General features: G+C 39.1%; 2 protein-coding genes across 2 annotated transcripts; both read left to right on the forward strand.

The window, feature by feature from the left end:
• Window positions 1-1,256: 1,256 nt before the first annotated feature.
• LOC144420828 (zinc finger BED domain-containing protein 5-like) lies at window positions 1,257-2,325 on the forward strand. The gene is made up of 2 exons (XM_078110503.1): window positions 1,257-1,268; window positions 1,528-2,325. Exons 1-2 carry the CDS (start codon window positions 1,257-1,259, stop codon window positions 2,323-2,325), a joined length of 810 nt encoding a protein of 269 aa, XP_077966629.1.
• A 478-nt stretch (window positions 2,326-2,803) lies between these two features.
• On the forward strand, window positions 2,804-3,283 carry LOC120337105 (zinc finger BED domain-containing protein 5-like). The gene has a single exon (XM_039404828.1). It carries the CDS (start codon window positions 2,804-2,806, stop codon window positions 3,281-3,283), a length of 480 nt encoding a protein of 159 aa, XP_039260762.1.
• Window positions 3,284-11,882: the final 8,599 nt, after the last annotated feature.

The following is an 11,882-nucleotide window of genomic DNA, read 5'->3' on the forward strand; positions in this document are numbered from 1 at the left end:
ACGTCATTTTTACCGAGTCTATAATCAATTCTGTTTTTACTAATTTACGCCTATATTTGTACTCTTATTTGCCTCTATAAATCTCACTACATACCTTAACGAGTTAAAATTCAAGGTTAAATCTGTAAAAATATCCCTCACGTGTACTATAAACACTCCTAATAAAAGCGACAACAGGTATCCCAGATAATATAACGCATGTTAAAAACTATTGATCGCTTATAACAATGATGTTGTGCCAGTCGCCTTCAAACTATCTATTCTTTTTGATAGACAATAAAATATGTGTTAGCGCAATATTTTTGAGTTTTTGATTCGCGTAAAAATGAAGCATGCTCTGGATCAACTCAATGGGGAATCTCATCGATACCTCTTTTAAATCGAGTTTATTACGTGCAATCCTTTCTATAATAAGGGAGCAATGGAAAGCATGGAGCGTTTTAGAACGTTTACATGAACTACTAAATTGAAATCAATGTATTGACGACGAGTGGCATCTCTCTACCATTTGCGCACGCCACATAGTAAATTTAAGGCTTGAAATATCTGGAATTATGGGAAGCATTGTAGTCAAAAGCTTTTTATTTTTCATATTGACATGTGAGAATTTTTAAAGCCGCCCAGAATTGACGCAAGGTGGTGGGCTGGAAATCCAGTTCACAGCCAAGGCGCACATTGACCCACGTTTACGTTTGTATTATGGTCGCCAAAAAAAAAATAAAAATATATTTTTAAATAGATCCAACAGCTATCTGCGGAACCATTAGGCAAAAAATATGAGCTACGACGTATGTTTGTGAGCGCGCGATGCTGTAATATGGTCAAAAACGTGTTTTTCTACTTTTACATTATGACGTCACGGACTCGGAGGATTCGATTCGAGTCCTTGACCTATTACTCGGATTCGTCGAATCTCTGTAATGCCGGACTCGTCCCATCCCTAGTAGCTATGCACGTCGCTTGTCGTGTTCGCCGCGCGAAAATAATCCAAAGTGGAGGTCTTCTTTGGTAGCGTGAATTCGTATTGAAGAGGCAAAACAGAAATTGCCTGTCGAAATTAGTAGATTTGAGATCTAAAGATCACTCTGATGAGGGAAAAGTTTTATATTGCTAGTTTGTCCTAGGGCTTGGGTCTAGGTATCATATCATACTCGAGAGGGACAGGCCTTTCAATTATACCGGTAGTGGGTCATGTTTTGTTGAAAGTTTACTTTTGGTAGCAAGGTGAAATTTACTATGTTAAACAATAATTATTTATGTCAGGTCAAGTTTGTTTTAAAATATCCCATTGGCTCCAGCTTCATACATGTTAGGTGGTTATTCGCGTACAATTAAACTTTCGCAATAAATATAAATGGGATAAGTCGGGCTCCCGGTCAGTTTTGCCCTGGCTATGACATTGCCTCAGTGTGATACCTGAGTTGATAATAGGAAAGATTCACTTTTCGTAGCAGTAGATCCCCAATTTACTGAAATGTAGCAAATTACATTGCTAGTATTAACGTTAAAGATTAGCATTCCTACAAGCAAAAATTTTTGGAGTTTGGGTTCACTTCTATCAACGATCATGGTGTTGCAAAGCCACAATGTGTGCTGTGTTATGCAGTGTTATCAAACGAATCTCTGAAGGAAAACAAATTGAAGAGACATTTTGAAACAAAACATCCTCAGTATGTGGAAAAGAATCGTATTTATTTTCAGCATAGAGAAGCCGAACTGAAACGAAGTCGATTTTGCTCAGCAACGAACCCAGTGATTTTTGATTCAAAGCAAGCCACGCTGGCATCGTATGTAGTGGCTCAACGCATAGCTAGAGAAATCAAACCACACACTATTGGAGAACGGCTTGTTAAGCCTGCAGCTATTGACATGACCAGTCTCATATGTCGTGATGATGTGGCCTCGAAATTGCCATCCGTCTCGCTATCAAACGACACTCAAAAGTCGCATCGCAGACCTTTCATTGAATATAAAAAACCAAGTGGTTGCCCGGATGAGAAGAGCGGAAAGTGGAGCTATCAACTCGATGAGTCAACTGACACTGGAAAGTACGCGCAGGTAATGGTTTACGTGAGGTATGAGGGTGAGTTGGACCTCGAAGAAGAATTTTTATTTTGCACCCCACTGACAACAACGGCAACTGGCGCCGACATCTACAACGTTGTGGACAACTTTCACAAAAAAGAAGGCGTAGACTGGAAAAACTGTGTCAGCTTATGTACTGACGGCGCTTCCGCGATGCTTGGTGCTCGACAGGGGTTTACAGCACGAGTCAATCCTATGTACAAATCGTCCACTGTCTTCTACACCGTGAAAACCTTGTAGCGCAACATTTGTCGTCGGATTTATCGGCAGTGATGCAGGAGGTTGTTGGTATCGTCAACTTTATCAAATGTAGTGCTGTTAACTCTCGACTGTTTGAACAGATGTGTGTCGATTTCGGATCTCAATTCCATCATCTCCTGTTCTACTCAACTGTGGGATGGCTTTCTCGCGGTAAGCTATTGCGCCGCCTGGTCGATATCCGAACAGAGGTGCAGTTCTTTCTCAATGATAAAAAACATCGTCATGCTATTCGGTTCGAAGACAAAGAGTGAATGCTCAAAGTATGTTACCTAAACGACATCTTCGCATTATTGAACGATCTTAACTTATGAATGCAAGGCAGAAATCAAAATATTATAACTATCTCAGAGAGATTGTCTGCCTTCAAAAAAAACTGTCTCTCTGGAAGAAAAGACTGGAGCGTGGGCAAACAGCAGTGTTTCCATCCTTGAATGAGTATCTGTAGGAATGGAATCAGATGGCCATTTACAGATTTGATGCCATCAAACCAATTCTTATTGAGCATTTGGAAAACCTTATCACGGAGTTTGATCGCTATATTCCGGACAGAAATCTGACATGTCAGCTGTGGGTCAGAAATTCTTTTCTGGCAAAAGTTGACGACTTATCAGAGGATATTGCAGGACTTCAGGAAGAGTTTATTGACCTGCATCACGACCAGTTCCATCGACAACTTTTGTCCACAGCTTCGCTTGGGAAGTTTTGGACTTTGGTTAAAAAGGAAAAGCCAATGATTGGAAGCGAAGCAATGACTTTTCTGCTGCCATTTGCGACCACTTATCTTTGCGAGCAAGGATTTTCGGCACTGGCGGCCATTAAAACTAAGGCTCGCAATCGCCTTGATCCTGGTGACGACATGCGTATTGCACTCAGCAAAATAGAGCCGTGCATTGAAGATATATTGGAAGAAAGATCTCAGTTTCATCAATTGCACTGATTCAATGACCTGGCTCTAATAAGTCGTTGTCTGTCAAAAGAGTGAATTTCTTCGATGTTGGGAAATGGGTCGCGAGTGTTCATAAAACTCAAGATTTGGGTCGCGCTTAAAAAAGTTTAAGAACCACTGCTATAACATAACAGTAGCAGCACGTTTTGACTTGGCCATTTATAATACCAAACATAGCGTATATCTCAATTATTTGAATAGCGTAGATGTTCACATATTTTAAAAAGGTTTGGTATTTCAAATAAACTCACCTAATATCGTAATATTCCGTTTTCTTACTTTTTCAAACACCGATACTGTGTGTTAATTAAACTTGGAATAAGATGCAAATTGTATGAAAAAGTGAAAAATGTCTTACAACCTATATATAATTTTTTCAATTTCCCAAGCATGCCGTTTTTGGAGTGACGATTTCTCGGACAATGGCCAATAAAGGCAGCAATACGACACTTTTGGAGAATAGCAGATACGTTAAAGATTCGATTTCACCAAACCAGAACAGTAGCAGCACGTTTTGATCTGGCCATATTTAATACTAAACATAGCATATCATTTTCAATTTTATCAACTATGTATATGTAACATATTTAAAAACGGTTAAGTATTTCAACTAAATTTCATCAAACACTTTTCTCTCTTGGTCATACATCAAAACTGTACGTTCATTAAACTTGGAATTAGTGTGCAAATCTTAAGATGCCAAAAAATGATTTGACGCCCTCTAGTGGAGCCTTTTCGGAATTTCGGAAAATTATCGTTTTTGAAAGGGCGATTTCTCAAAAACCGCCAATAAAGGCATCACTACGACACATTCGAAGTAAAGCAGATACCTTATAGATTTGATTTCATTATGTCAGAACAGTAGCAGCACGTTTTGACTTGGTCATATATGATACCAAACATAGTGTGTATTCAAAATGTTATAAACAATGCAGACGTAACATATTTAAAAACCGTTTGGTATTTCAACTAAATTTACTAGATAATTTATCAAACATCATTTTCTTTTGGCATACATACATACTGTACGTCCATTAAACTTGGAAGGAGTTGCGGAAAGTAGGAAATACCGAAAAAATCATTTTACGCCCTCTTGTGGATTTTTTTCGGAATTTCAAAATAATATCGTTTTTGAAAGGGCGATTTCTCAAAAATTGCCAATAAAGGCAGCACTACGACACATTCGGAGAAAAGCAGATACCTTATATATTTGATTTCATTATGTCAGAACAGTAGCAGCATGTTTTGACTTGGCCATATATAATACCAAACATAGTGTGTATTCAAAAAGTTATAAACAATGCAGACGTAACATATTCAAAAAACGTTTGGTATTTCAACTAAATTTACTAGATAAATTATCAAACATCTTTTTCTCTTGGACATACATATATACTGTACGTCCATTGAACTTGGAATGAGTTGCGGAAAGTATGAAATAACGGAAAATCATGTTTCGCCTTCTTGTTGATTATTTTCAAATTTTCAAAAAATTATCGTTTTTGAAATAGCGATTTCTCGAAAACCACCAATAAAGGCAGCACTACGACACATTTGGAATGAAGCAGATACCTTATAGATTCGATTTTATTATGTCAGAACAGTAGCAGCACGTTTTGACTTGGCCATATATACGACCAAACATAGCGTATAATTTTCAATTTTATCAACTATGTAGATGTAACATATTTAAAAACGGTTTGGTATTTCAACTAAATTTCCTAGATAACTTATCAAACATCTTTTTCTCTTGGACATACATATATACTGTAAGTCCATTGAACTTGGAATGAGTTGCGGAAAGTATGAAATAACATAAAAAAAATCATGTTTCGCCTTCTTGTTGATTATTTTCAAATTTTCAAAAAATTATCGTTTTTGAAATAGCGATTTCTCAAAAACCGCCAATAAAGGCAGCACTACGACACATTTGGAGAAAAGCAGATACCTTATAGATTCGATTTTATTATGTCAGAACAGTAGCAGCACGTTTTGACTTGGCCATATATAATACCAAACATAGCGTATAATTTCCAATTTTATCAACTATGTAGATGTAACATATTTAAAAACGGTTAGGTATTTCAACTTAATTTACTGGATAATTCATCAAACACTTTTCTCTCTTGGTCATACATCAAACCTGTATGTTCATTAAACTTGGAATAAGACGGCGAATCCTAAAATAACAAAAAATGATTTGACGCCCTCTCGTGGATTTTTTTCGAAGTTTTTAAAAAAATATCGTTTTTGAAAGAGCGATTTCTCATAAACCGCCAATAAAGGCAGCACTACGACATATGCCGTTATTATACTACATTGGGAAAATAGGTGGTTGGTGCTATCAGACGCAGTTTTACAGAACTTGCAGTTCATAATTTTTAAGATTCCAGTTGGTCCAAATCTAAGAATTGTTCCTTTTAATCTATCCCCCAAAAAATAGCCTTCCCGTGCAATTCGATAGGAGCAGACTCGTTCCGCGTTTGTATAATAGGAACGATCATCTCTTTGTAAAAGATGAATCTCCTCCCAATTGATGGTATCTTGTCGCTGGTCTAAACAGTTTTCTTTAAGTTTTAGATAATATCTCTGTGTTTGGCTATTTCCCATTCATCGTGCGAAAAATTCACCGATCGAAAAATTTCTAGTAGGTATGTCCAATATGCAGATACTGAGATATCGTGAGGCATCGAATTACTGTACAACTCCTTATTTACGATCTTTATTTTTGAGCCCAAAGAATACAGGGCTTCGAAATGCCAAAATTGGTCAAGATTACTACCGCTCACGAGTGTCTTCATTTTTTCTACAAGACAGGCTTCTACTTTTGCTTTCATGTTAGTCATGTTAATTCCACCCTGATTCCAAGGTAATTGCATCTTCTTCCTATTGATTGATTCTATTTTTTCCGGGAACCACAAAAATTTGAAAATTAATTTTTGAAATGTTTTTATATTTCCCATTGGCATTGTTTTCACCTTCGCGTGGAATAGTATTACAGACATGATTAACGAGTTGATAACCACCGATTTTCCATACCACGTCATCCGCCGAGATTTTATATAGTTTAGTGTCCGAGATAATTTACGTTCGAGTTCGTCCCACATTTTGGCCGGTCGCTTTTGTCCAAAGTTTACCCCCAATATTTTGACGTCATCTTTAATATATTGTCCATATGGAGAGTTGCACATTAAAATTTGAGAAGGTTTCGTAATACATAGGAACTCGGTTTTCTGTTTGTTAATTTTTTGACCGGATGCGAGCTGAAAATTGCGTAGTTCCTGGAAAATTTCATTTATTGATATATGGTTTGCTACTGTAAAAGTTGAATCGTCAGCGTATTGGTCTAATTTGTGTTCGTACTTACCCAGTTTGATACCGTGGATGTTTGTATTCATCTGCACAGATCTTGCCAGGGGCTCGACGCTTATTGCATAGAGCAACATACTCAGGGGACATCCCTGTCTTATGCCCCGCTTTATGGTGATTGCATTTGTCATCTTGCCGTTTAGATCGATACAGGATTTATTATCAAGATACCCTAACGGCGCTTTATTCACGACCCGATCGTCACACTGAACTTTACTATCTTGCGACCAACTTCCATGGGTTATACTAGTCGTGTATGCCAATGAGAGGATTCAATCGTACGTCGACAAAACATGATTGACAGCATTCGTATATGTAGGCTGGAATCTCAATGTTAAACTACATTTACGAATGCCGTCAATCATGTTTTGTCGACGTACGTTTGAATCATCTCATTGGCATACTCGACCAGTATAACACATGGAAGTTGGTTGCAAGATGGTGGAGTTCTTTTTGACGATCTAGTCGTGATTGTAGCGCTGTTAGGTTAGGGGCTGAGTGGTATAGCGTCGTAGGTCGAAGATAAGTAACTTGATGGAGATCGGAAAGTGGGTCGAGGGTGGGAAATTTGAGGTAGATAGTGTAGTGGATAGAGGAAAGAAAAGTTGAGGGAGATATGGCAATGAGTCGAGGATAAAGAGGTTGAAGGGGATAGGAAGTTTGGGGGAAATAGGACAGTGGATCGAGGATAGGACGGTTGAGGGAGACAGGGCGGTGGGTCGAGGATAGGAAGGTTGAGGGAGAAAGGGCAGTAACTTCACTGGCTCTGAAGTCTAAACCCGAGGTCGGCAAACTTTTTTCGTTTGCGTGCCAAAAGTACTCCGTTAAACACTTAAAACTGTCCTCGAACTACTACCCTATCTCCATGACACACACTGCCCGACCTCCCTCAACTTTCCTATCCTCGACCCTTTGCTCTTTCTCCCCAACTTTCACATTCTCGAACCACCGCTTCATCTCCCTCAACCTCTCTCCTTCCGACTTACTGTCCTATCTCCCTCAACCTAGCTATCCTCGGACCCACTTCCCTATCTGCAACAACTTACCTATCTTTGACCAACGGTGCTATACTATTCGGTACCTGACCTAACGGCGCTTTATTCACGACCCGATCGCCGCACTGAACTTCACTATTTTAACAGGCCGTTTTATGCCCTTAATAATTGGCCATGTCGTGAGTCTTGTGTCGGATGTGATGCTGATCCAAAATAAGCAATAGTGCTCTGGTCGGTATAAAGTATTTTTTTTCAACATTTTATAGTAAAAGCGATGCCAAAGATAACGTACTAACTGCGTCCTTTGCAACTTCATTAAGTTGCAGATAAGATAAGCTCAATTTTGGGACTATACGCTGAATAAAAGGGCAGTTGGTAACGCTAGCTACGACAAAACATTTCATGGCTCTAAAATAGTTTGGAAGGGATTACACTCACTGAGCGACTCATATTTTTGACTGTTTTTGACTTTTTAGCCTTCTCAGTCACGTAAAAGAAATTTGTATATACAACAGAATATGGCAGAACATTCGTTGAAAATGACTAATCGTGCAAATATTTTATTATTTCCTCATCCTTTTGCCTTGAACGGAAATACAAGCGAGATTGAATGAGTTTCGGAAAATGAACTCAGGTATGTCGATATCGAATGGCATTTCAAAATTTTAAAAACAATCACCTCAAACCCGACGCCATCAGTAGCTTATGTAGTAGCACATTTTTAAGCCACTCATTATGGTTATTGATTACCAATTGAGATTCCAGCCTATATTTACGAATGCCGTCAATCATGTTTTGTCGACGTACGTTTGAATCATCTCATTGGCATACTCGACCAGTATAACACATGGAAGTTGGTTGCAAGATGGTGGAGTTCTTTTTGACGATCTAGTCGTGATTGTAGCGCCGTTAGGTTAGGGGCTGAGTGGTATAGCGTCGTAGATCGAAGATAAGTAACTTGATGGAGATCAGAAAGTGGGTCGAGGGTGGGAAATCTGAGGCAAATAGTGCAGTGGATAGAGGAAAAAAAAGTCGAGGAAGATATGGCAATGAGTCGAGGATAAAGAGGTTGAAGGGGATAGGAAGTTTGGGGGAAATAGGACAGTGGATAGAGGATAGGACGGTTGAGGGAGAAATGGCAGTAACTTCACTGGCTCTGAAGTCTAAACCCGAGGTCGGCAAACTTTTGTCGTTTGCGTGCCAAAAGTAATCCGTTAAACACTTAGAACTTTCTATCTCCATGACACACTGCCCGACCTCCCCCAACTTTCCTATCCTCGACCCTCTGCTCTTTCTCCCCAACTTTCACATTCTCGAACCACCGCTTTATCTCCCTCAACCTCTCTCCTTTCGACTTACTGTCCTATCTCCCTCAACCTAGCTATCCTCAGACCCACTCCCCTGTCTGCCACAACTTACCTATCTTTGACCTACGGTGCTATACTAATCGGTATCTCACCTAACGGCGCTTTATTCACGATCCGATCGCCACACTGAACTTTACTATCTTGTGACCAACTTCCATGGGTTATACTGGTCGTGTATGTCAATGAGATGATTCAATCTTACTTCGACAAAACATGATTGACAGCATTCGTATATGTAGGCTGGAATCTCAAATATTAAACAATAACCTTAATTGGCAGTTTAAAAATGTTTTACTAATTGGGTTACTGATGTTTTTTTGTTGGGAATGACAGTTTTCTAAATTTTAACAGGCCGTTTTATGCCCTTAATAATTGGCCATGTCGTGAGTCTTGTGTCGGATGTGATGCTGATCCAAAATAAGCAATAGTGCTCTGGTCGGTATAAAGTATTTTTTTTCAACATTTTATAGTAAAAGCGATGCCAAAGATAACGTACTAACTGCGTCCTTTGCAACTTCATTAAGTTGCAGATAAGATAAGCTCAATTTTGGGACTATACGCTGAATAAAAGGGCAGTTGGTAACGCTAGCTACGACAAAACATTTCATGGCTCTAAAATAGTTTGGAAGGGATTACACTCACTGAGCGACTCATATTTTTGACTGTTTTTGACTTTTTAGCCTTCTCAGTCACGTAAAAGAAATTTGTATTTACAACAGAATATGGCAGAACATTCGTTGAAAATGACTAATCGTGCAAATATTTTATTATTTCCTCATCGTTTTGCCTTGAACGGAAATACAAGCGAGATTGAATGAGTTTCGGAAAATGAACTCAGGTATGTCGACATCGAATGGCATTTCAAAATTTTAAAAACAATCACCTCAAACCCGACGCCATCAGTAGCTTATGTAGTAGCACATTTTTAAGCCACTCATTATGGTTATTGATTACCAATTGAGATTCCAGCCTATATTTACGAATGCCGTCAATCATGTTTTGTCGACGTACGTTTGAATCATCTCATTGGCATACTCGACCAGTATAACACATGGAAGTTGGTTGCAAGATGGTGGAGTTCTTTTTGACGATCTAGTCGTGATTGTAGCGCCGTTAGGTTAGGGGCTGAGTGGTATAGCGTCGTAGATCGAAGATAAGTAACTTGATGGAGATCAGAAAGTGGGTCGAGGGTGGGAAATTTGAGGCAGATAGTGCAGTGGATAGAGGGAAAAAAAGTCGAGAAAGATATGGCAATGAGTCGAGGATAAAGAGGTTGAAGGGGATAGGAAGTTTGGGGGAAATAGGACAGTGGATAGAGGATAGGACGGTTGAGGGAGAAATGGCAGTAACTTCACTGGCTCTGAAGTCTAAACCCGAGGTCGGCAAACTTTTGTCGTTTGCGTGCCAAAAGTAATCCGTTAAACACTTAGAACTTTCTATCTCCATGACACACTGCCCGACCTCCCCCAACTTTCCTATCCTCGACCCTCTGCTCTTTCTCCCCAACTTTCACATTCTCGAACCACCGCTTTATCTCCCTCAACCTCTCTCCTTTCGACTTACTGTCCTATCTCCCTCAACCTAGCTATCCTCAGACCCACTCCCCTGTCTGCCACAACTTACCTATCTTTGACCTACGGTGCTATACTAATCGGTATCTCACCTAACGGCGCTTTATTCACGATCCGATCGCCACACTGAACTTTACTATCTTGTGACCAACTTCCATGGGTTATACTGGTCGTGTATGTCAATGAGATGATTCAATCTTACTTCGACAAAACATGATTGACAGCATTCGTATATGTAGGCTGGAATCTCAAATATTAAACAATAACCTTAATTGGCAGTTTAAAAATGTTTTACTAATTGGGTTACTGATGTTTTTTTGTTGGGAATGACAGTTTTCTAAATTTTAACAGGCCGTTTTATGCCCTTAATAATTGGCCATGTCGTGAGTCTTGTGTCGGATGTGATGCTGATCCAAAATAAGCAATAGTGCTCTGGTCGGTATAAAGTATTTTTTTTCAACATTTTATAGTAAAAGCGATGCCAAAGATAACGTACTAACTGCGTCCTTTGCAACTTCATTAAGTTGCAGATAAGATAAGCTCAATTTTGGGACTATACGCTGAATAAAAGGGCAGTTGGTAACGCTAGCTACGACAAAACATTTCATGGCTCTAAAATAGTTTGGAAGGGATTACACTCACTGAGCGACTCATATTTTTGACTGTTTTTGACTTTTTAGCCTTCTCAGTCACGTAAAAGAAATTTGTATTTACAACAGAATATGGCAGAACATTCGTTGAAAATGACTAATCGTGCAAATATTTTATTATTTCCTCATCGTTTTGCCTTGAACGGAAATACAAGCGAGATTGAATGAGTTTCGGAAAATGAACTCAGGTATGTCGACATCGAATGGCATTTCAAAATTTTAAAAACAATCACCTCAAACCCGACGCCATCAGTAGCTTATGTAGTAGCACATTTTTAAGCCACTCATTATGGTTATTGATTACCAATTGAGATTCCAGCCTATATTTACGAATGCCGTCAATCATGTTTTGTCGACGTACGTTTGAATCATCTCATTGGCATACTCGACCAGTATAACACATGGAAGTTGGTTGCAAGATGGTGGAGTTCTTTTTGACGATCTAGTCGTGATTGTAGCGCCGTTAGGTTAGGGGCTGAGTGGTATAGCGTCGTAGATCGAAGATAAGTAACTTGATGGAGATCAGAAAGTGGGTCGAGGGTGGGAAATTTGAGGCAGATAGTGCAGTGGATAGAGGGAAAAAAAGTCGAGAAAGATATGGCAATGAGTCGAGGATAAAGAGGTTGAAGGGGATAGGA

The sequence above is a fragment of the Styela clava genome, chromosome 3, assembly GCF_964204865.1.
Source record: "Styela clava chromosome 3, kaStyClav1.hap1.2, whole genome shotgun sequence".
NCBI lineage: Eukaryota > Metazoa > Chordata > Ascidiacea > Stolidobranchia > Styelidae > Styela > Styela clava.

What these genes read in the sequence shown, in the direction of transcription:
- LOC120337105 (XM_039404828.1), top strand. Translation starts at nt 2,804, where the DNA reads ATGGCCATTTACAGATTTGATGCCATCAAACCAATTCTTATTGAGCAT.